The sequence below is a fragment of the Emys orbicularis genome, chromosome 24 (genome assembly GCF_028017835.1).
Source record: "Emys orbicularis isolate rEmyOrb1 chromosome 24, rEmyOrb1.hap1, whole genome shotgun sequence".
NCBI lineage: Eukaryota > Metazoa > Chordata > Testudines > Emydidae > Emys > Emys orbicularis.
The window spans coordinates 16,708,037-16,733,838 of NC_088706.1; the positions used below are offsets into that span (position 1 = coordinate 16,708,037).

Here is a 25,802-nt window from a genome sequence, read left to right on the forward strand (position 1 = left end):
AAGGCAATGTTGCCTCATGTATAGAGCAGGATTCTCTTCTTGGCTCTGCTACTAGCCTGTGGGTAACTTTGGGCAAGCCATGTCACTGCTCTGTGCCTCAGTTTTCCCCATTTGTAAAACAGGGATAATGATATTGACCTTTATAAAGTACTTTGAAATCTACTGATGAAAAGTTCTAGATAGAGCTGAATATTATCTTGAGCTATTCTTTTCCTCTGTTTGTTTTTCTTGACAGACTCTTGTCAAGTTAAACTTATACTGTCCTACACCCCAATAACCAGGCCAACATAGCAGGATGGCTCTTGCTGTTTCTATGGGAAAATTGCTACATGTAGCCAAGTTATAAATCTTTGCAAAATCTTAATTTAAACTTACTTAGTAGAGACGTGTTAGAGTTTGGTAACTAAATTATCCAAACATTCCAGCACTGTTGAGCATGCTCCAGCTCTGGGTTGAGCAGGACTTCTGTAATTGCTGCTCCTGACTGTTATAGGCTGCTGTGATACAGGGACAGAGAGATTCTCTTCTGTGCACTCAGTGCTCCCCCTACTGGTGCCTAGGCAGCATGAAGGAGAAAGTTGCCTGGTTCTAATACAGAAGTGACAAGAGCAGTACTCGTCTGATGGGAGGGACAGGAAATAACAGAGGGTGGTAGATTTGGACAAGGAGCTTGAAGGGGGACTGGTGATAGGGTGACCAGACACCAAATGTAAAAAATCGGGACAGAGGGTGGGGGTAATAGGAGCCTATATAAGAAAAAGACCCAAAAATCGGGACTGTCCCTATAAAATCGGGACATCTGGTCACCCTAACTGGTGAGGCAATGAAACTGGGAACCAAGGGGGAAGGAATGCAGACAGATTGAACCTGGAGTCAGCAGAGAAGAGTGGGACTGGGAGTGAGAGTGGGTTGGGGGAAGACTGAGATCAGATGTGATGCCTAGTGTGGAAGATGAACTGGCTGAGCAAGAAGACTGAGGCAAGGAGACAGGGATTGAGAGCGGGGTGGGGGGGATGACTGTGATTTCGATGAGGAGAGCAGAGTAGGGGACTAGGTCTAGCTGGCCAAGGGACTATGATGAGGTGACTGAGGGATGGAGACAGGGACTGGCTAGGCAAGGAGACAGTCATGGGAATGAGGTGGCAGCACTCAGACAAGTTCCTGGGGAGGGGGTGAGGAAATAGATGCAATCTTAATGTTCTTTTAATGTGTGTGTGTGTGAGAGAGAGAGATAAAATAACCCAAGGATGTTTGGCTGTCTCTTTTGTGGGTTTTTTTTTTTTTTTTTGCCTCCAGTATGTTGCTGACACAATGACCAGAAAAACAGAAGTCTCTGCAGTGACCATTAACTTGTTTTACTATACTTTGAATATAGTGACAAGTGTCTTTAGACACAAGCCCTGGAGTCCCTCCCAGAGTCAGGAGTCTTAACACCCAGTCACCTGTTCTGTCCATTAGACTGCATTGCCTTTTAAAGGTTTAAGGTGTTTAAAAGTGACTGGAGAAGAAAGAGCTGATCGAGAGGAATCTCTAGTACATAAAATCCCTTGAATTAAAAAAAATCTCATCAGTTAATATATGAATAAACAGTTACTAACACCCCAGTTTTATGTGATTTGTAGAACCTGATTAAGCTAAAATTTAGAAGTGTAAGGAGGCTTAACCTACCCTAACATATTTTTGAAAAGTGCCTCCAGTGACACATTAACAAATTTAACATGAAATTCACACACAAAAGCTATCAGTGGAAATATATTTTAACAAACATGCCAATTTACTGTTAGCACAACCACCTGTTTATTTAGTTAAGTTAACTCTGTCCTAGTGTATTCCATGAAGTAAATATATTCTCTGGGAACTGAAGGTGGAGACTGGAAATCACGATTCCTGCCCGTTACTTAGCTCTGCAATTGACCTTGGGCAAGCCCGTTTCCCCAGTGGTCTGTACAAATGGGGATAATGATGGGATATTGTAAAATGTTTTGACACCCTCAGATAAAAGCAGCTACGGTCTCATTGTTACGGAGTTGCACAGCATTGTAGCGGGACCTCCTAGTCCTCTCACCTGCACATCGAGTCCGGCCTCAGGACTCGTCTCCCGGTGAAGCAGGAACAGGCCCGGCCACCTCCCTGCGGTGCCGGGCAGGGCCCGCTGATCCCTCCCCCCTCCCCTCGGCGGCGATTGCTCCGCCTTCCCCCCGCCCCGCCGGAGTCAGTCAGTGGGAGGAAGATGGCGGCGCTCATTCCCCACAGCCAGCAGGTAACCGGCCTGGCCTGGGCCAGAGGCCCCACTAATTGTGGTCGGGGGTTGGACCCCGCCGGGGGAAAACCCGGGCCAGGGGGACAGGCCTCTGGGTGGCGGCCTGGAACCGGCGCATTAAACCGGCTTATGGCGGGAGAGCAGAAACTGGGTGTGGGAAGCTGGGCCCCATCCGGCGCTGGCGGGTCAGTGCTCGGAGGGGGGCAAGCCCCTAGCTCCCCTCAGCAGCCGGGGCAGGGTTGAGCATTTGGGGAGGGAGCCGGTCGCTGGGTTGCCGGGGGGTCTTGGAGCCCCTTTCCCAGCAGCAGGCTCTGAGGTGGAATCACAGGGACGGAGGACGGACGCTTGCTTCCTCGTTGGGATGAAGATCGTTGATGTTCCCTTTTTTCCCACCCAAGCTGTAGGGCCTGGTATTGAACCACTGTAGTGGAAGGGGCAGCATAATCTTGTGGTGAAGGCCCTGGACTAGGCCTTAGGACAGTTTGATTCAGTTCTCAGCTCTGTTGTAGACTTCTGGTGTAATCTTACTTAAGTCAGTTCATTTCTCTATGGATTGGTTTCCCCATTTGTAAAATGGAGCTAATACTGCCTAGTGCACAGGGATGTTGTGAAAAGTTTTTTTTTAATCTTGGAGAGGTGCTTGCATACTGTTGTGATGGAAATGTGGGGGTCATAAATACAGTAGAACCTCTGAGTTATAAACTGACTGTCAACCACATGCTTCATTTGGAACTCGAAGTACACAATCAGGCAGCAGTGGAGACACACACACAAAAACCCCCAGTTCTGTGTTAAATGTAAACTACTAAAAAAAAAAGGGAAAGTAGCTTTTTTCTTCTGCATAGTAAAGCTTCAAAGCTATATTAAGTCAATGTTCAGTTGTAAACTTTTGAAAGAACAACCATAATGTTTTGTTCAGAGTTACCAGCAATCTCCATTCCTAAGATGTTCCATAACTGAGGTTCTACTTTATTGTAGTTGATGGAAGCTGATGACACACTGTTGAAAGGCTCATTTCTTCTCACTCCTTATTAGCAAAGAGTGAGTGAGGGGAGTGGGATACTCAGGATTCTGCAGTTGAGAGAAAGACCCTGAGCCCTTTTGAAAGGCAGGGTTGTGTTACAGGGTATAATTTAACAATTTGGACACATTTTATTTTTAACTCTTGTCATTATCATAGGAATGTATAGCCAGAAGGGACCTCTAGAAGTCATCAAGTACAACCCCCTGCGCTGTGGCAGGACCAACTAAACCTAGACAATCCCTGACACGTGTTTATCCAACCTGTTTTTAAAAAAACTTGCAATGATGGGAATTCCACAAACTCCCATGGAAGGCTATTCCAGAGCTTAACTCCCTTATTGGGAAAACCTTTCTAACTATAATCTAACTAAAATCTCCGTTGCTGCAAATGAAGCCCATTACTTTTGTCCCTACCTTTGGTGGACATAGGGAACAGTTGATCACCATCCTCTTTATAATAGCCCTGAACATATTTGAAACCCATCTGGTTTCCCTCCCCCTCTCCCCCTTCTTTTCTAAAGACTAACCATGCACAGTTTTTTGTTTTTTTAAAAACCTTTCCTCATAGGACAGGTTCTCAGCCTTTTATAATTGTTGCTTTCTCCTCTGTACTCGCTCAGTTTTGTTCATGTCTATTCTAAGGGTACGTCTATACTTACCTCCGGGTCTGGCGTAAGCAATCGATCTTCTGGGATCGATTTATCGTGTCTTGTCTAGATGTGATAAATCGATCCCGGATCGATCCCGGAAGTGCTCGCCGTCGACGCCGGTACTCCTGCTCCGCAAGAGGAGTACGCGGAGTCGACGGGGGAGCCTGCCTGCCGCGTGTGGACCTGCGGTAAGTTCGAACTAAGATGGTTCTACTTCAGCTATGTGAATAACGTAGCTGAAGTTGCGTATCTTAGTTCGAAGTGGGGGGTTAGTGTGGACCAGCCCTAAGGTGCAGTACCTAGAATTGGACACAGTACTCCACTGAGGCCCAATAGAGGGGACAGTTGTCTCTCAGGTCTTACATGACACTCCTGTAAATACATCCAAGAATACTTATCCCTTTTTTGAAACTGCATCACATGGTTGATTCATATTCTGTTTGTGATCCACTAAAACTCCAGATCCTGAACAAATCCTGACAAGAACAAATCATGTCAAATCAATCTGATAGCTTTCTTTGATAGGATAACGAGCCTTGTGGATAAGGGTGAAGCTGTGGATGTGGTATACCTAGACTTTAGTAAGGCATTTGTTACGGTCTCGCATGATATTCTTATCGATAAACTAGGCAAATACAATTTAGATGGGGCTACTATAAGGTGGGTGCATAACTGGCTGGATAACCGTACTCAGAGAGTTGTTATTAATGGTTCCCAATCCTGCTGGAAAGGCATAACGAGTGGGGTACCGCAGGGGTCTGTTTTGGGACCGGCTCTGTTCAATATCTTCATCAACGACTTAGATATTGGCATAGAAAGTACGCTTATTAAGTTTGCGGATGATACCAAACTGGGAGGGATTGCAACTGCTTTGGAGGACAGGGTCATAATTCAAAATGATCTGGACAAATTGGAGAAATGGTCTGAGTTAAACAGGATGAAGTTTAACAAAGACAAATGCAAAGTGCTCCACTTAGGAAGAAAAAATCAGTTTCACACATACAGAATGGGAAGAGACTGTCTAGGAAGGAGTACGGCAGAAAGGGATCTAGGGGTTATAGTGGACCACAAGCTAAATATGAGTCAACAGTGTGATGCTGTTGCAAAAAAAAGCAAACATGATTCTGGGATGTATTAACAGGTGTGTTGTGAGCAAGACACGAGAAGTCATTCTTCCGCTCTACTCTGCTCTGGTTAGGCCTCAGCTGGAGTATTGTGTCCAGTTCTGGGCACCGCATTTCAAAAAAGATGTGGAGAAATTGGAAAGGGTCCAGAGAAGAGCAACAAGAATGATTAAAGGTCTTGAGAACATGACCTATGAAGGAAGGCTGAAAGAATTGGGTTTGTTTAGTTTGGAAAAGAGAAGACTGAGAGGGGACATGATAGCAGTTTTCAGGTATTTAAAAGGGTGTCATAAGGAGGAGGGAGAAAACTTGTTCACCTTAGCCTCTAAGGATAGAACAAGAAGCAATGGGTTTAAACTGCAGCAAGGGAGGTCTAGGTTGGACATTAGGAAAAAGTTCCTAACTGTCAGGGTGGTTAAACACTGGAATAAATTGCCTAGGGAGGTTGTGGAATCTCCATCTCTGGAGATATTTAAGAGTAGGTTAGATAAATGTCTATCAGGGATGGTCTAGACAGTATTTGGTCCTGCCATGCGGGCAGGGGACTGGACTCGATGACCTCTCGAGGTCCCTTCCAGTCCTAGAATCTATGAAAAAATCCTCACCCATGCTCCTGGAGTTCTCAAAGATAACGGGTAACAGTTCCAATACTGTATCAGCTGGTTTCTTAAGTATCCTAGGATGAATTTCATCAGGCCCTGCTGACTTGAGTACATCACACTTATCTAAATATTCTTTAACCTGTTGTTTCCCTATTTTGGATTGCATTCCTTCCCCCTTATTGTTAATATTAATTGTGTTGAGTATCTGGTCACCATTAGCTTTTTTAATAAAGACAAAAGCTAAATAGACATTAAACACCTCAGCTTTCTTGTTGTCATCATTTTTAACTTATTAGTGCAAAATAGAGAACCTATGCTTTGATTCATCTTTCTCTTGTTCCTTATGTATTTAAAGAATCCTCTTCTGACTGCCTTTTATGTCCCTTGCTACATGTAACTCATTTTGTGCCTTAGCCTTTCTAATTTTGTTCCTACATGCTTGTGCTGTTCCTTTGTACTCTTCCTTAGTAATTTGTCCATGTTTCAACTTTATGTAGGATTCCTTTTTGATTGATCATTAAAGTGCTCCTGAGAGCCATATTGGCCACTCACTAGTCTTCCTATCTTTCCTTTGCCTCAGACTAGTTTGCAGTTATGCCTTTAATATTTTCTCCTTGAGAAACTGCCAGCCGTCCTGAATCCCTGCCCCGCCCGCCCCCCCCCCATGGACCTTACCTACCAGTTCTCTGAGTTTGTTAAAGTGGGAGGAGTTTTTTTAAGTTCCATGACCTTATTCCACTGCTCTCACTCCTTCCTTTCCTTAGAATCCTAAAGTCTATTTCATGATCACTTTCACCCAAATTGCCTTTCACCTTCAGATTTTCTCCATGTTGGTCAAAATCAAGTCTAAAAGGGCTGTCCCCTGGTTACTACCACCTCTTTCTGGAACAAAAATGTGTCCCCAATACATTCCAACAACTGTATTACTTTTCTAACAGATGTCTGGGTAAAGGCCCCCATTACTTCCCAGTCTTGTGCTTTGGATATTGGTTTGTTTTATAAATGCCTCATCCACCTCCTCTTGTTGATTTGATGGTCTGTAGTAGACCCCTACCATGACACTTGCCATTATATGCTTACCTAAAATCTTGAATAATGGCAGCAATACTTGGTGCTTACATAGTCCTTTACCTCTGCAAAGTGCGTTGCAGACATTATCTAACTGATTTCCTATGAGGGGATAAATCTACCCAATGTCTTTAAAGTGAAACCCTGTCTTCACCACTTGCAATAGATCAGTCATGTATTTAGAAAGACAACTGTCAATCTTCCAAGTGTATTTGAATATTTATAGGCAAATCTGATCTAGATTTCAAATGAGGAAGGCACTAGATATTACTAATGACATTACGCATTCCTGGTATTTGTCAGCAAGAAGGTTTACAGTTAAGTGGGGAGCTCCAGAACCCAAATAAGTAACTAATAAAATGTTTCCACTTTATAGTAGTTATATATTTATTAAGTCTCTTTTCCCCCAAGTCCCGAGCTCAGGGTTCTATCTTCTCTTGCAGTTTGTGGGACTTCACTTGGATACGTAGATCCATGCTGTCTTTGCAACATAAGACCCTCTGGCTTCACATACATTTTAGAAAATATTAAAAGCTTTCTATTTCACTTTTAAATTTCACCCCTGAAATGCATGTTCTCTTGTATAGAGCTTTAAAAGCTCAAGCAACTTGCTGAATTGGGTTTCTGATATAAAGTCAAGTAACTCCTTGCTCTCTTGAAGTCTTTGACAAGTTGTGTGTAATGATCATTGTGGGAGAAACAGATCTAGTTACCTGGATAAATCTGTTCAGAAGTCAGACTTTTGCAAAATAGTTATTGTTTTTACTCAACTTACTGTGCCATAGAAACTTAATGTTCCATGTACTGACCATGAGTAATAAATTTAAAAAAACCCACCATATTTTGCACTGCTTTTAAGAATGCCAGAGTGAAACTCCAGTGGACTTGTTTTCAAAAAGTAGGTATCAGCATGCTCAGAATAATTACTTTAGACACATTTTAGCGCTCTGAAGAAATAAGGTGGGTCTTTTTAAAAAGAAAAAGCTTTGTCACACTCTGAGGAGTTATGTTTCCACAGTGTTTGATATAACTTGTTATACAACACAATTTGCCAAGTGCCTCATTATGGGAGAGTGTTGCTTTCTAGCCCTTTTTTGGGCACAGATCAGAGCCTTGATTGGCCCCAAATACGTTTTTCACTGTTGCTAATTTGTATTCTTGCTAAGTTTCTAGCAAAGAAAGAATTCCAAAGTTGGCTGTGGTTGCAACGAGGCTGTAGTCACACATACCCCCGATGGATAAAACGGAATTTTTAAGTGAAAGATGGCAAGCATTCTGTCTTTTATTTATTAATTCTAAACAAAATATACAAAGGAAGCAAAGGACTGTCCTTGGGGATGCACTTTGCTTTCATGATTTTGCTTAAACTTTAGGGTAGAATTTTTTTAAATAATTACCCTAATTTTGTGATAGAATGCATTTCTGATCTGATAAACAGTATGGCTGACAAGCATCTAAAAGAAAACCCACAAGTGTATAAATATCATACTAGATGTTTTCATGATATATACGGATGTTTACAATTTAAATTTGTGATTAGACTCTGGCCTTTCATATCAAGCTACCATTTGTGATATCTTAGACTTCAGAGGGGAACATTTTTTCTTTCATAGAACTTGGTAGTTATAGTGCTTGCTACAGACTCATCTAATAAAGTTGGTAAAACAGTTACAGTGGATTGATAAAATGTACCCCATATGGCAAGTCTCAGATATTTACCATATTAGAAATCCTGCTTTTATATGGTTAGTTGCACATGTCTCCTTTGATGTTTGGGAGATTGTTGTTCCAAGTTCTTTTGGTATTATCTATTTTTATGCAATTTGTATGTGCTACTGAAAGACTAGGTCTTCTTGCTGTGGACAGGATGTTGTTCTTTCTTTCAACATTGATACATTTTCTAAATAATTAGTTAGCAGTGTTGTGTAGTTTCCTTGGGAAAGATTTTTTGCCTATACAGAACTGTCAGAGAGAGTGTGTAAAAACCCACCAAAATGGAATACAAAAGAATGGGGGGGGAAAAACAGATGTAATATAATTTAAGTATCTTTACATGGAGGCATCCAGAATAAGACTGGACATAAGTGATTGTAAACATTTAAATAATGACTCAAATGGGCTGTATTATTTTTGTTTATACAGAATGCAAAAATGTGAGGTGCTTGTAATATATCAGTAATGTTCCCAGTAAATGAAGGTTTGTTACATTGTACCTTCTGTTTTATACAGTCTAAGGTTCCAGTTCTGCAAATCAACATGTGCTTAATTTTAAGCATGTGAATAATTGCATTAATTTTAAATCAGCAGGACTTGTTTGTGTTTAAAGTTAAGCACTTCCATGAGTATTCATAGGATCAGGGCCTAAAAGCATGCATATAAAATCAAATCTCAATGCTATATCAAAACAGGAAGTGGTGGTGATACCCTTTGATAAATTTAATTATGTATATTTTACCTCACCAGTGCTCTGCCAGCTATTTCATCTCCCCTGGGATTTCTACTAGCTTGCCAAAGATAAAAATCAACATGACACAGACCATTTCCATCTTTCCCCAAATATGCACAGACACCCCCAAAAATGGTCAAAGTGAAGGATGAGCAATATTCAGTTGTGTACCAATCAGAACTCACAAAGGGAACCGTGTATTATTGGAAAGCCAGGATTCTTCCCTTCCTAGTGGCACATCAAGCACATGCTTCTAATTCTGTTAAGACACAAGACGTATGTGCACGTGCACACGCCCAGTCACGTAAATATTATAGGTGGAGCTTTCAGCTCCACCTATACTTCAGGTTGCCTGACATTTCCCCTTGTAAGACCCTGTTTTCAGTTGTCTATATCTTTGCCAATTTTTAACTATTTGGCTTAGTATTTCCCAAGTCAAGTATCTGTCTCAGCCTTCATATTTTAATAAAGTTTTAACAAAAACGGTCCAGCCATTTCTGAGGAAAATATTGGGGCGAGGGGGAGGAGATGTCATTTTGCCCATGATTATATTAAAAAAAACAAACCCCACAATCTTAACTGTTTTCTTGAGAAGCTGTAGTGCTAGTGTGCCTCTGTGTTTTAGAGCAGGAACTTGAAATTTTGGCAGGGGGTTGCCTTTGTGTCAGGGATGAACCTTTTGCTATTCTCATGGCGGGAAATAAAAACCCAAGTTTGGCCATCTTATAAGACTGGGGGGGGAAAATCTAAGTTTGCACATGCGCAGTAGAGATTGGCCTCTAGAGTCTCTGAAGATTCTGTCTGTACCGAGCATGCTCCAACCCAGGACTACATGGGCTGAGCAGGACTTTCCTGCCAATTGTTGCAGGTCACTATGTCACAGCACCAGAACCGAGAATATGGAGACTCTCTCATTCTCTCAATGTTCTGTCTGGGGAACAGGCACCCAGGCAGCATGGAGGAGGAAACGGTTTGATTAAAATACAGAGAGAATAAGCCAGACCTAGGGAGGAGGACAGATGTGGCAGAGGGAGCAGACTGGGACAAAGAGCCTGGCAAGGGGAAGATTTAGGATTGTAACCTAAGGGGAGGAAAACTGGGAGCTGACTGGGACTGTGAGGACAAGGAGCCTGGCACTGTGTGCCAGTGGAGAGGGAGACTGGCACTGTCTGGGCAATGAGCCTGGGGAGGGAAGACTCACTAGGACAGCCCAGAGGGGAAATGTGGACTAGCATGGAGACTGGGACAAGAAGCTGATGGGAGAGACAGTACAGGGACAGGGTGGAGAGGATGTGACAGAATGTGTTAGGCTTGGGGGAACAGGAACAGAAGGGTCAGTCCCCTCCACAATTTGGAATAAACCAAAGATTGTGAGTCTTACTGTTCCTCTGTGGTCATAAATTTTTGTGGAAACCCCTTTGCAAAAGGGGTCTCGTCCTCTACTAGTGACAGATCCATGAAGAGGGTGTCAACTTATTCATGCTATCACTTTCTCTGTTAGCTTAAATGGCAGAGGTCTGTGGTATGCATCTCAAGGTTTCAGCCCTACTGGTAATCTGTGAGGGTGCTAGTTATGATTCCACGTGATGGAATTTCTGGTTTTTCAGTTTGCTTTTTTTTAAACACCTACATAATTACAAACACATGCATATCCACAGGGGGGCTGAATTAAGATTGCAGAGGTAATTTAATTCTGGCTTTTCCTAACTTTTGAGTGTATGATATACTTTTAATGTAGTTTCTGTGTGATGTGTATGTACAACATACAAATAAAATAGGGATTGCATAATCAAGAAATATGCAGCTGTGAATTTAATCACTTTTGAACATGTCAGCATGCACTATTACATTTTGCTCTGGTGAAATGTTGGTGTTGTGGTGAAAACTTATCTACAAATGTCACTGGACAGGCTGTTTGGAGAAAGCAGATATAGTTTAAAGAGAAAAGGCACAACACACCATAGATCTGATTTGAATGATAGCTTTTTAAACATTGCATAATTTAAGTGTGTGGGAATTTCTCTACATAAATTGCTATTTTAAAATTTTGCATGCATTGAGTGTTTTCATTTTTTAATGGTTAATGTACCCAGGGGCTGGGGCTGTTTTGCTCCAGACGCAATTTTCCCTCAGTTTCTATATTGTGCTCTATTCATTGTAACCTCTACAAACTTCGGCCCAAATAAAATGTTCCATCTCTTGTGTGTGAGGCTGTGAAACAGGCATTTTTATTGTTTTGATCTATTCAGCCAGAAGTCTGGGAAACTAGACAATTATTCCCCAGTTATTTGACTGTAACGGGGTCACACTCACCTCTCGTGAGCACCCCTTGGCCGAGTGCACATGCCTGCACTCTCTCTATTTGTGGTGGTCTTCGGTGATTCAGCCCTCCAGCCAAGTCATACACAGTCTGTCTGAGAGAGAGAAAAGCAACACAAACCCCTTTCAGGGTACAAGTCCAGCAGCAGCCTCTCTCAGAGCCTTCTGTGATGTCTCTGTTTGTCCTTGCTCCGGAATAGAGCAGTGCCCCAGGACTTCTTCCCTGGAGGCAGTGTCTTCACCCTCTCAGGGCCTTTCTGGCCCCAGCTCTTCAGCTGGGCCACTACAGTTCCCCTTCTGGGGTGCCTCAAAGTCCAGGCTACTTGCCGGGGGGGGAGAGACACAACACCAGCCTCTACTCCAGGTCCCAGCTCAGGGATTCTATAGATAGCAGCCATTCACAATGTCCCTTTAAATAGACTGGGTTATTGCTATAATTCCCTGGGCTACTTTCCCATGGTTCCCACACATTCTTTATCCTTATCTCAGGGCCTTGGCCTTGTGGAATCCTAGCAGCCAACCTGGAGCACCATCCACTCTCCTCCAGCTCTAACAGGGAACTGAACTCACTCTGGTCCTGCAGCTCTTCTTATACTAACCTGGTTGGCCCTGATTGGCTACTTCCCACACAGCCGCTCTAGACCTCTCTACTGCCCTTTTCTGGGGCAGGGTGTGGCAGGCCCATAAGGCCTCGTCCACCCCATCACAATGGCTTTAAGTGTCGGGAAGGCTATGGAGGGGGAGAAGCTATACACAGTTTAATACTGTCTATTGCTTTTGAATAACAATGTTAATGTTAAAAAAAATCTAAACTCTCAAGTCACTGGTGTTACAGTTCTCATAGTAATGTTAATTTGGTTACATTGCATATATTTATCCTAAACTTATGTTTCTGTACCCCAATCCTGCAAAATGGGTCCATGCAGGAAGACTTCTGTAACTCAGGATCAGGGTTAAATATGAATATTAAACTTTATTGTTGAGAGCATTCTGTAAGCATGTATGTGTCCAATTAACAATACAGCCAGAACCCTAATTTTTAGATTCAGAACTTTAAGGTGTTAAATTTGTAACAATATCATAATATATGTTTTTGTATTTTAAATATGTAATATTAGTGATACAGAAATAATAATTTGAATTAATTTGTTTCATATCAGGATGTCCTTTTTTGGCATTCCCTGGAAGTGGAATATATTTGATCATGGTCCATTCTTGCTTTTCTCATTTTTTTTTATCCCACCCACCAACCCTTTTTGTCTTTTAGCTTTCCACTGGGAATCCATTGTATGAGACTTATTACAAACAGGTATGTTTTTAATAATTTTTTAAATTGTTTTCCCCCTTTCTAAGTCTAGTTTCTTGTAGTGTTCCCTCTGTTGTGTGGTAACTGTGTACTAATATTGCTCTATTATTGGGTGGTTAAGGGACAGGAGAATCTCCAATCTCTACTTTTGCTTTTGTAGCTGACGTACTTAAGTCAGTTAATTTTTGTTTTCCAGGTAGATCCAACATACACAGGGAGAGTTGGGGCTAGTGAAGCTGCACTGTTCCTTAAAAAATCAGGTCTTCCAGACATTATCCTTGGAAAAGTAAGTTAAGTATGTGTGCGTTTATATGGGGACACACATACATTATACAGTATTTTTTCTGTGCATTATGATCACAGCTGGTATTGAGTGAATGTGGATGTGGTTTGCTAGAGAGCGTGTGCAATACAGTGCACCTCTGATTTTTCTGAACTCCAGATTACCTGTAGATTGGTTGTTACTCCCTTGGTTGCACTGACTGAAGCTCTGCTCCTGTGGATATTTTAAGTTTATAACACACAAGAAAAAACAGTTCAGTAAAAGGAAGATGAGGAGATAGTTAATAATAAGGTCATATAAAGAATTTCTTGAAGAGGGAGCACCTTGTCAATGAGACTGTTCTATGCTCATGAGACAGCATCTTAAAAGGCACAAAGGTAAGAGTGGGAAGAGGAGACAAAGTGAGTAAGCAGTCAGACAAGATGACTGAGAAGAGTGTAGGTAGCAGTAAGGGGAACTGGGAACAGAGATATTGAGATATATGGATGAGGAAAAGGAAACTGAAAATGAAGGGAAGAGACAGGAATCCACCAATGGAGGGATCCAAAGAGGGGAAGATGTGGAGGAGGAAAATGTGGACAGACAGGGGCTGGGAGAGGTGTGATTCTGTGAGGCCAGACAAGAGATTGTTACAGTAATCAAGGTGGGAGATGGCCAGGGTTTGGATAAAAGTTTTAATGGTGGAGGCTTTGAAGAAAGTGTAGATTCTGAAGATCTGTAAAAGAGAAGTAACCAGTTAATCACATCATTTATTGGACTGCTGGAAGGTGCTTAGATACCGTGGTGATAAGGGTGATATAAGAACCTATTGAGAAAGAAAGAGACTAGCTGTGATGAGAAATAAGTTAAAGATTACATTGATTAGAGATTACACAATAAGGTGAGTAGATTTTAAATTACTAATTTTAAAACAAAATATTAGAAAATCTGTTCCTCCTTCACTTACCTGCTGGGTCATGAGTTCAAGATTATTGGGAGGGAGTGGGGGCTCCTCTCTACAACTACAGGCTAGGGAGTGCAGGAAAATGCTAGATTACTGTTCTGTGTATGTTGGTTGTGATGTGATCTCTAATGCAAGAGAAATTCAGATTGTAGGATGTAAGGGCCTGATCCAAAGGTCATTAAAGGTAATGGACAGACTCCCATTGACTTCAATGGAGTTTGCATCTGGTTTTGTGTGAAGAAGGATTTGATTTTAAAATAAAGAGCACTTTATTTTTTACATATACTTTAACAATTTGAGGTTTAAAATTTTTAAAGCAAATTTTGCAGTTCAAATTTTGAAATATAAAACAAACAATTCAAGTACTAATGTTTTCTATTTGAGCTTTCCAATATACATGTATTTTTGTAAGTAATTTTATAATTATTTTTATTTCCACAGATATGGGATTTGGCTGACCCAGAGGGTAAAGGGTACTTGGATAAACAGGTATATAAAATGTGCAGTGAACATGAACATAAATCTATCATATAACCCTGCACACTTTGGCCTTGATTCAGGAAAGCATCCCGATTCAGGATAGTACTTAAGTTCCATTGACGTTACGCATGTGCTTACATGCTTTACTGCCTTTTTCAGTGCTCTTCATACCCCAATATGTCCTATTCTAATCTGGAGATATTCCCATTAGTTAGTTGTTATATTTTTCTGTCATTTGAAAAAATAAATGCACATGTGTGACAGGCCACAGTCCTCTTCTACTGTCTTCTCATTCAGATGGCTCTAATACCTCCAGTTTGTAAACACCAACATGTAGTTTATTTGGGTTTATCTCAACAACCACCCATTTACAGTCTCATGCAGCAGCTCTGTTTACAGTGATCTACAAACATCATCCACACAGAGATCTCCCTTTACCCTGGCCCTGCCTATCTTCTCCCACCCTTTCTCTTTCTCTCATTTCCTCCTTACACTTCTTTCCTGTGCCTTTCTACTCTTCCAGTTAGTGAATAACTAACTCCTTAGCTCCCTGAGCTCAGACCAGGGCCGCCCAGAGGATTCAGGGGGCCTGGGGCAAAGCAATTTTGGGGGGCCCCTTACATAAAAAAAAGTTGCAATACTGTAGAATACTATATTCTCGTGGGGGCCCCTGTGGGGCCCAGGGCCTGGGGCAAATTGCTCCACTTGCCCTCCCCCTCCCCCCCCCGGGCAGCCCTGGCTCAGACTGATCTAGTAATTAGCCCCTGCTTCCCTCAATCAGGCCCTTCACTGGGAAAAACAAATTGGACTTACAGTGACTAGAGTGCTGGTTCAGCTGCTGATTCTCAGCACTGTGTCGCAACTTGTTAAAAATACTCTAGGTATTTGTGGTTAACAAAAATTATGAAAATAAACTAATCAAATACTGTAGCAAATATGGGCATTTGACAATATTTTGATATGCTTAAAGTCCAAGAAATTTAAAAAAAATTGAAGGTGAACTTCCAAATATTAAGAAAACATTTTAAAGATTATTTAATATCACAAATCACCAACAGACCATTTAAGCTTAAATTACAAATACATACATTAAAATATATTTAGAAAGCAATTTCTCTTTCGCTTACTTGCCAGATCTTGAGTTCAGGATTGTGTGTTTCCGTTGCAAAGGCAGAACAGGGAATGCAACTATGCTGGCAGCTCCTGTGGGTGTTTTTAATGGCATCAGTTTTTGGAAGAGAATTACAAAACCTGAACTCAGGATTTGGCAAATAAATGAATGAAGAACGACGTTTCAAATTTTGTTTTAAAATGTAATGGCTAAGTCTACCCATATATTGTTGTTAATGATTTGGGGTATTAAATAGCTTTTGCAGGTTGTGGGGTTTGGGTTTGTTAAAACTTAGTTCATTTTTAAGAAAAAGTGTTTGGCAACAATGGCTTAATTGTGGGAAAGCATTTTTTAGAATGTATACTATTGATTGGGTTTCTTTCCTTAAGCCAAAAAGGCTGTACACAAAGTTGTTGCAAAGTCTTTCTTTTCTTTTCTTTAAAAAACCAGCTGTAGAAATATATAAAGATAGAAATAAATGGAAGGGGTGGGAGTGTGAGAGCAATTAATTTAGCATCTCCCCAAATGATGTAGTTGGGGATTGGTCCTGCTTTGAGCAGGGGGTTGGACTAGATGACCTCCTGAGGTCCCTTCCAACCTTGATATTCTATGAAATGTGGTTTCATCATTTAAGCAATGGTATCTGCATAATATCATAAAAAACAATATACAGTTTATCCTGCTTAAAAACAGTGAGTTAGATTGCTTGTTTTTATTAACAGAATGCCCTGCATTTACTTGTTGTGTTTGAATTTGTAGGGTTTCTATGTTGCATTGCGACTCGTAGCATGTGCACAGAATGGCCATGATGTTAACTTGAGCAATCTAAACTTGACTATACCACCTCCTAAATTTGTAAGTGATATTTTAAGTTTAGAACTGAAGCTTAAAATGAAAAATGGGGAAATTTTCTACTTTACAAATTAGTCTCCTGATAGTTACAGGACATAGATTGTAAGCTCTTTGGGTCAGGGATTGTCTTTTTGTTCTGTGATTGTACAGCACCTAGCACAATGGGGTTCTGGTCAGTGACTAGGCCCTTAGGTGCTACAATAATACAAATAAATAATAATAATATGACATTTAAAGTTTTTTCTATTTGGATAAGATATGCAAGAGTTTGTTTTTCTTTTCAGTATAACAAATGAAATACTTCATATCAATAGCCATCTGTAAAACATTTAAATATTAAAGAGAAAGCTACATGTGCATAAACATATTTACTTTTTTCATTTTAGCATGACACTAGCAGTCCCTTATTGATCACACCTCCTTCAACAGAGGCTCACTGGGCCGTTAGGGTAAGTGTACAAGACAATACATTTGAATCCATTCTTTAAATGTAAATTCTGTTTCTGGCAGCTGTGTTTGATAGATTAATTTTACCAAGAGAACATACTTTCCACTTTGGAACACTTTCCTTTATTGAAGCAGACGTGAACGTTACATAGTACTGAATATGGATTTTTATATATTTCTATATTTAATATAAGTATTGTAACAAGCCTCTGTCAGCATTTGGTATAATATTTGTAAGAAGCATTGTCCAGGACATGAGGGTTGTGCTCTAAGGTTTTTATCTTCTGCCTAGCTGCCAGAGCAGAAGGCACTTAGAGTTAATGTTTGATCTAAAGAACAATGAAGCACTTCACCAATCCCATCCCCAAGTATTAGTTTGGAACTTGAACCCACAACCTTCTAAGATCATGATTTCTTTCGTGCTTGCTGTATGGTCTAATGAAAACAGTAATTTTTGTTACATATCCTGTATTTTATAACTTAATTTTCTAATTTTATGTTATAAATGTAAAATAAAATTTCTGCTTGTGAAAAGTTTAAATTATCAAATCATTTAAATAGAGGTTTCTAGTTTGTATATTATATTATAATGTAGGAAGCAAAATCTTTGGAAGTAACACTTCTTAGTAGTGTAAATGATCTCTGAAAGTTTCATAACTTAAAATCTGGGCACCAGTGTGTGAATCAAAATGCTTTGTCTTTCTAGAACACTAGAGAAATGCATATTGTAACCCCAGTCCTGTAATTTCCAGAAAGCTTGTTTTCATATTGAGAAAAATAAGGTCCTAAAGCCTGTTCCATGAGTTTTACATCTAAATACAGCACACTGTTTAGGATATAGCATACAGGTGTGCGCTGGGAAACTAGGAAATTAAAATGATAAATTACTGACCAGTCACTTAGTTTCTTGCAAGATTTAATTTTCGACACTCACACAGGCACACTTTTTTACTTATTCAGGCTATTTCTTACCAACTAGGTGGAAGAAAAAGCAAAGTTTGATGGTATTTTTGAAAGCCTTTTGCCAGTAAACGGTTTACTTTCAGGAGACAAAGTAAAACCAGTACTGATGAACTCAAAGCTACCTCTTGATATCCTAGGAAGGGTAAGTGTGCGGCAAATTTTCCTAACCATTCTTTAATGTAACTTCTCTTTCTGGTGAAATTAAATATGTAATGTAACTGATCATAACAGCATTACTTTAAATGGAAGCAATAGTTCAGATCTAGGCCAAGATTTTTAAAAAATGGCTGCCTAAAGTTACGCTCTCTAAATCATTATTTAGACACTTAAATAAGTAGTCCATTTAAAAGCAAAACAACAAAAAAACTTGGCCCTAGGCTGGATCAGCTTAATTTGTCTTGTATTCTTTTAAGAACAAGAACTTTAGTTTAAAAATTACTAAATTGAAAAACAAGTCAGTTTAAAAGGAAAATGAATGCCTCTTGGTTAGAAAAGCTGTCCTGACCTAAGCAATAATGCCTTTTAGGGCATTATATTCTACTAGCTTTTTTTTTCCTAACTAGGAGTTATTAAACTAACTTTAAATATAAACTCCAACAATCATGCATGTACTCTGGAACAGGTTGTTCTGTGAAAGCATCAGTAAACCAGGGGTTTTAAATAGTGTTGCATTGTACTTTTGTTACACATTCTGTATTGTTTTTGAGCAATAGCTTTGAACTTCTGGGGCTCCCCTCATAAATATGTAATACATGCAGTAAATATCCTTAAACAGTTTTTCTTTTCTTTTTTTTTTTAAACCATATTCTTGACTATATACACCCTTCTGTGTGTTCTGTGCCAGGGCCAAGTTTGGGTTCCAACTAGTTCAACATGAGCCCTCTCTCTCCTGAAATATGCTTTCATTCTGACCATGAAAGACCACTTCCTTCTTTGCCTTGATGTGAATGAGAAGTAATTGTTTAATCTTGTACTTGAACATTATGCTGCACTTGGTGTTAAAAGGCTTCAGAGTCTGTATTATTATTTCTGTTTTGGTGATGTCTAGGGTCTATATACATGAAACAGTCCTGCCCCAGATAGCTTACAGTTTAAATAGACAAGACAGATAAAGTGCGGGAAAGGAAACAGCCACAAGAAGATAAGAAGTTTTGCTTAAAGTCACACAGCAATCTATGCCAGAGCTAGGAAATAGAGCCCACGACTCCTGCGTCGCCATCCTGTCTCCTATCCACTGTACCACTCAGCCCCTCCATCATAATCCTATTAGTTATGATAACATTGGCTGCAGTATAAGTGCTAGAGCAGATGAGACTTTGTATCCCTTTACGTCTCTTGTCAGCCCTAAACATATGCTGCTGTGTATATTACCATAACTAATATGATCTTCAGAAAATGCACCTCAAATTTCTAGAGGGCATTAACATTCTTAATACAATTAATATGTTCTAACCTACTTATTAACTTATATTCTAACTAATAAAATTTGTTGTAACGTGTTCTTCAACTTTAATTTTTGCCTAAATACTGTAGGTCTGGGATCTCAGTGATATTGACAAAGATGGACACCTGGACAAGGATGAATTTGCTGTGGTAGGTTTTAAATTCTGAATTCATTAAAAGTTTGACAAAGCAATGTGTAGGTATTATTGCTTCCTTGAACTTAGTCTTGAGCATTGCAAACTCCTCCTTTCTGGCCGCTCATTATCCACACTGCGCCCTACTCCAGATCATTCAAATTACAGCCACTAAAATGGTCTTCCTTGAAACCCTCCTCTGGCCCTCTCTTGCCCAGAGTATCAAGTTTAAACATTTTGTCCTGCATTCAAAGTCGTGTACAGCTCTGCTCTGACCTATATCTCTGATCTTGTCTCTTATCATGTTTACCTCCTTCTCCCTAGTATTTTGGACACTTACCATTGGAAACTTTTTGTTGTGTGTTCCTCTCTTCATTGGTGTATTACAGATATTTTTAACTTTTGCCTTTGCAGGCAATGCATTTGGTATATAGAGCTCTTGAGAAGGAGCCAGTTCCCTCAGTATTACCCCCCCCACTTATACCACCTTCCAAAAGAAAGAAGACGCCAGTTTTTCCTGGTGCAGTTCCTGTTCTTCCTGCAAGTCCTCCACCTAAAGATAGCCTTCGTTCTACCCCATCCCATGGTAGTGTAAACAGCCTGAATAGCACAGGAAGTTTGTCACCCAAACACAGCATCAAGCAAACACAGGTACAAGTCTCATGTTAATTTTTATATCCTTTGCAATGAACTGTGCAAAATAGTGAAATGACTTTTTGCTGGATCACTTTTCTTCCCAAGGAAAGCACTTTTTTGAGAGAAAGTATTTTATGTTTTGAAAACAAATGATGTCACAGGATGTGGGGAGAGCTGAATGTTAAAGGGTGAATTCTCTTTTAGCACGAATCTTAGTGGCATGATCAGTAGCTTGGGCTCACAAGAGAGGGAGCTTGTCCCTGCATCAGCCCTAGCAGCAGTGTAGGGATGAATCTGCGCCCAGGACTCCAGTATGGATCTCCTGAGTTGCAGTGCAGAGCACTGTCAATAAGCACACCAGTCTGGGGTGTTAGTAAGTCTGTATATAAGTAGGAAGAATGTACCCAGTTTATGAACATTCTGTTTCTCAGTATTTGTGAGATGCTCACATACAGTATTAATCTTGATACATTACTGAAGGGAAGGAAAATGTCAGTGGACTGTTTATAGGCTTGATCCTACAATATGTTGTGCACCCCTCAATTTCTGTTGACGTTGAGGGTACTCAGCATTATGCACAGGTGAGCCCTCAGTGTATTAATAAAGGTTGTATTTGGTTTTGGCTAACATAACAAAACCTTTTTGTTTTTCAGCCATCTGTGAATTGGGTGGTTCCAATATCTGATAAGGTGCGATACGATGAAATTTTCTTAAAAACTGATATGGACATGGATGGCTATGTGAGCGGCCAAGAAGTGAAGGATATTTTTATACACTCAGGCCTGTCTCAGAATCTTCTAGCACATATATGGTAAGCCTTCATCATTAGTTGTTTTGATTTTGCTTTGGTTTGATTTTTTTTTTTTTTCTTTTCAGCTAGTTGACTCGAGGAAATAGCATTTTTCATCCAGAAATGTGATACTAGCAATTCCCTTGTTGACTGCCACTGCTATTCTTCTTCATAGCTGTAGGGCTTCTTTTACCATACTATCTCAACAACATTGCATACATTTATAAGTAAGGATAAATTCTCTCAAGGAGAACAACCAAATCAATTTTCTTCCCTTCCTCTCATATTCAGATTAAAGCTGTTTATTTGATGGGGTAACAAGCCTTATGGATGGGGGGAATCAGATGTGATATATCTTGACTTTAGTAAGGCTTTTGATACTATCTCACATAACCTTCTCATAAACAAACTAGAGAAATGTAGCTTGGATGAACCTACTATAAGGTGGGTGCACAAGTGGCTGGAAAACCATACTCAGAGTAGTTATCAATGGTTCACAATCAAGCTGGAAGGGCATATTGAGTAGGGTCCCAGAGGGATCTGTCCTGTGTCCAGTTCTATTCACTATCTTCATAAAGGATTTGGATAATGGCAAAGAGAGTACACTTGTTAAATTTGTGAACAATACCAAGCTGGGATGGGGTTCCAGATGCTTTGGAAGACAGGATTAGAATTAAAAATGATTTTAACAAACTGGATAAATGGTCTGAATTAAATAGGATGAATTCAGTAAGGAGAAATGGAAACTACTACACTTAGGAAGGAATAATCAACTGCACAAATACAAAATGGGAAATGACTGGCTGGGAAGGAGTACTGCAGAAAAAGATGTGGGGTTATAATGGGTCACAAACTAATATGAATCACCAATGAAATACTGGTGCAAAAAAAAGCAAAAGTCATTCTGAGATGTATTAGGAGTGTTATAAGCAAGACATGAGAAGTAATTCTTCCACGCTACTTAGCATTGATAAAGCTTCAACTGGAGTATTGTGTCCAGTTCTGAAAACCACACTTTGGGAAGGATGTGGACAGATTGGAGAAAGTCCAGAGGAGAGCAACAAAAATTATTAAAGGTTTAGAAAACATGATGTACAAGAAAAGATTGAAAAAATTGGGTTTGTTTAGTCTGGAAAAGAGAAGATTGAGGGAAGGACATAACAGTCTTCACGTATAAAAGGTTGTTATAAGAGGAGGGTGATAAATTGTTCTTAACCACTGAGGACAGGACAAGAAGCAATGAGCTTAAATTGCAGCAAAAGAGATTTAGGTTAGACATCAGGAAAAACTTCCTAACTGTAAGGGTATTTAAGCGCTTGAGCAAATTATCCAGGGAGTTATGAACTCTGTTATTGGAAGTTTTTAAGAACTGGTTAGACAAACACCCTGAGGGATAGCTCAGTGGTTTGAGCATTGGCCTGCTAAACCCAGGGTTGTGAGTTCAATCGTTGAGGCGGCCATTTAGGGATCTGGGGAAAAACAATCTGTCAGGGACAGTACTTGGTCCTGCTGTGAAGGCAGGGGACTGGACTAGATGACCTTTCAAGGTCCCTTCCAATTCTACATTTCAATGATACTATGATTCTACTTGGAAGGCATTGGAGAGATCTATGAAACTTTGAAAACATACCCCTCCTTATCATGTCTCTGTAATAGTGGCATAACTTGCAATCAGTACTCCTATTATATAGACTATTCCATGAATGGGGAACATTTTAGCACTCAACTGGCTAAAAAGTCAAAGGCATTTTTCCAAGAAAACGATGATGTTTCATTCAGCTAAGTTCATCTAATAAAACATTCATAGCTCAGCATGTAGAACTTTTCCAGTGAGGAAATGGGCTCTGATGAGGCCAAAACAACAATAAAATTATATGTATTTGTATCTCAGATTTCATTGTAATAATAATAGTTGTTTGGTTTATAACACATTTTGACTTACAATAAGAATAACCAATTTCTAACAGGGCATTGGCAGACACAAGACAGATGGGAAAGCTAAGCAAAGATCAGTTTGCACTAGCCATGTATTTCATTCAACAGAAGGTCAGTAAAGGGATTGATCCTCCGCAGGTGTTGTCCCCAGATATGATCCCTCCTGCAGAGAGGAATACTCCCATACAAGTAAGTAATTGGTTATTAATAAATATATTGCTCTACTGGACCAATATGTGATTTGAAAGTAACTAGCTTTGAGAGCTGTTAATTTTTTATTTATATTTTGTACCCATTGAATTGTTGAATCTTTAACTTACAAGAATGTTTGTCTATCTTCTGTTTATAACTGAGTTTCAGATTTCAAAAAATGCTTCATGAATTGGTTATAAATTGCAAAAAATCATATTAAATGAGTTGTCCGTTACCTTGGTAGCTTTCAAAAATATGAGGCCAGTTTCACAATTACCAGAGGGAATCCTACCTTGTGCCTGGAAAAATTCCAGTTTAAATTTTTTATTAAAAAATATATCTTTCATCACAAAAGTGGTGGTGATATTTTGTCTTATTTATCAATCATTCTCACGTTAAGGGAAAACTTTTCCAGCATGATGATGATAGGTTAGACTAGAACCCTGCCATACTTAGCAAGTTCAGGTGAGTGAATGGGAGTTGCTCTTAGTAAAGTATCTCTCTCCCTTTCTCTCTTAACCTTATTTCCAAGCTTACACTTTTCATTCACTGTTGTTGCCATTGATCCTTATACTATTAGATAGATAATGAGTAACATTTTCAAACGTGACTTAGGTGCTTAAGTGTAATTGAAACTTGAGACTTAAGCTCCTAAGTGCCCAAGTCACTTTTGGAAATAGGATGTAGGTCCCTAAATCACTTAGGTGCTTTTAAAATTTTTAGTGTTTGACTTCTGTGTCAGCTATATCTTCTACAAACATGATTAACTGTTATGAACTGGACAATGTTCTTATTTAAGTAATTTAATATTTTTGTTTACTTCAGAAAACATTTTAGGATTTCTGGCCTTTCTTTGATAAACTTTGAAGACTCTGATAAACCGGGTAACAAGAAGGAAGAAGGGGAGAGGGAGTGGGAGCAGGAGCAAAATGAAATACACAGTCAAGCAAGTAGACCAGGGCAAAGGTTTTTCTGTCAGGACAGAGAGGAAAGAGTATATCTTGTAGACATTGTGGAGGAAGAAGTGGCGTGATCTGGACACAGCCTAGATTTTGCAGACTCAGAGAAAGAGGAGAAGTTAAAGATGTCTACCAGGGTGCGAGCCTGAGCATAGGAATGATAGTGGTGTTGTCAAACAGTGAGAGAGAACGGAGGACTGGGGGAAGTGCTTTGGAGTGAAAACAAATTCAGTTTTGGCTACATAAAATTTAACAGTGAGACATGTTGTCATGTCATGTCATGAGGCAGGTGTCATGAGATAGAAGGACACTGAGAGATGGGATTGGAGGAAGGTGTGTCTGAAGTGGAGGTAGACTTATTTATTATTTGTGTTGCAGTAGCACCTTCAAGCGCCCGCCAGGGACCTTGGCCCGGTTTTGCTAGGCACTGTACACACATACAATATAAAGATAGTCCCTTCCCAAAAGAGCTTACAATCTTAGCATACAATGAGAGCCAATAGGTGGAAAAAATAAACAAGTGAGGGGGAGTGGAGTGACTGGTGAAAAGATGGTACAGTAGAACTTCAATTTTATGAACACTAATCATACCAGCACCAGTGATACAAACCATTTTTCCTGAGAGGGAGGAAAAAAATCCCACATAATGTAAATGAATGTCGATGAAGAACAAGTTGACAGCCCTTCACATCCCAATGCCTTCAGTGCACTGGAAATTGCTTTGCTATGGTTTGAAAGACAAAAAGATGGCAATGCACTGTATCATAGTGTACTTATGCACCATATCTACTGTAATTTTCAGATGTTAAATTTTATGAATTTTTCAATATTATGAACTCCTCAATCCACAGTTAGTTTGTAAAATAGGGATTGTACTGTAATTGAAATGGATGTATATGAAATCCATGTGAGTGGATGAGGTCACCCAGAAGTAGGGAATAAAGGGTGAGAAAGAGTGAGCTAAGGACAGAGCCTTGTGGCAATGTTCTCTGTGTAAGCTGTGCAGCCATGCTGCTCACGTCTCCTCTGTGCAGCTTCAGCAGGGATGTGGTGCGGCCCTTTAAGAACCCACTCTGCTCTTTCCCCCCGTCTTGATGACTGGGTGCATACAGCCCCACTTCTTCCCTGCAAGGGGAGTAGAAGCCCTTCAGGTCTTGGGGGCACACTCCAGGACTCCCATTACGGATGAGCTCAGGTGAGGGGGCCTGCCCAGGCTCTGCAGCACCAGCCCAGGTCAGTGGAGGTTCTGGAGCTGTGGTCTGACGTGGTCAAAGCGCACACACCCCCACCCACTTTGCCTGGCAGTTGGTTTCCAGGAATGTAGTCATTGCTGCTGCCAAAAGGCAGCAGAGGAGGGAGCTGCAGACTGGGCCCTTTTATGCGAGTGCCCGGGGGGAGGGGTGTCTGAAACCCCCAACCCAGGGGAGTTCCATCTGACACCACTGCCTGCCCATCCCACATGCCTGGCCAGGCTCCTAAGGCTGCTTCAGAGTGAATCCCAGGGACAGGAACTACTAGTGTGTGGTACTGGGGATGAGCCACCATGGAGTAGCTCCCCCCCAACCCCCCCCCCCCCCCGCACACCCTTCACTGCCCCAACACACCTTTACGTACATACATATACACACACACACAAACACAATTCCACCCACCCACCCCCCCAACCCCCGTACACACTACTCACTTTAAAAATAAAAAAAGTATAAGCTTGCCCGAGGCCAAAAATATAGTGCTTCATGGAGGTGGTAGCTTGTTCAGTTAAAAAAACAAAACAAAACGTAGAGTCAACATTGCTTCTGGGAGTCCTACAGAAAATGGGAAATGAGAGAAGGACCC

General features: G+C 40.4%; 1 protein-coding gene across 1 annotated transcript in view; it reads left to right on the top strand.

Moving 5' to 3' along the window:
* Window positions 1-2,214: 2,214 nt before the first annotated feature.
* EPS15L1 (epidermal growth factor receptor pathway substrate 15 like 1) overlaps window positions 2,215-25,802 on the top strand; it is a 73,088-nt gene continuing 49,500 nt past the window's right edge. The window contains exons 1-11 of the mRNA XM_065422400.1: window positions 2,215-2,260; window positions 12,760-12,801; window positions 12,995-13,084; window positions 14,466-14,513; window positions 16,375-16,470; window positions 16,854-16,916; window positions 17,894-18,019; window positions 19,411-19,470; window positions 19,869-20,105; window positions 20,744-20,901; window positions 22,848-23,004. Coding sequence (XP_065278472.1) covers window positions 2,231-2,260; window positions 12,760-12,801; window positions 12,995-13,084; window positions 14,466-14,513; window positions 16,375-16,470; window positions 16,854-16,916; window positions 17,894-18,019; window positions 19,411-19,470; window positions 19,869-20,105; window positions 20,744-20,901; window positions 22,848-23,004 — 1,107 coding nt within the window. The 5' untranslated portion in view covers window positions 2,215-2,230. The remainder of the gene's footprint in view (window positions 2,261-12,759; window positions 12,802-12,994; window positions 13,085-14,465; window positions 14,514-16,374; window positions 16,471-16,853; window positions 16,917-17,893; window positions 18,020-19,410; window positions 19,471-19,868; window positions 20,106-20,743; window positions 20,902-22,847; window positions 23,005-25,802) is intronic.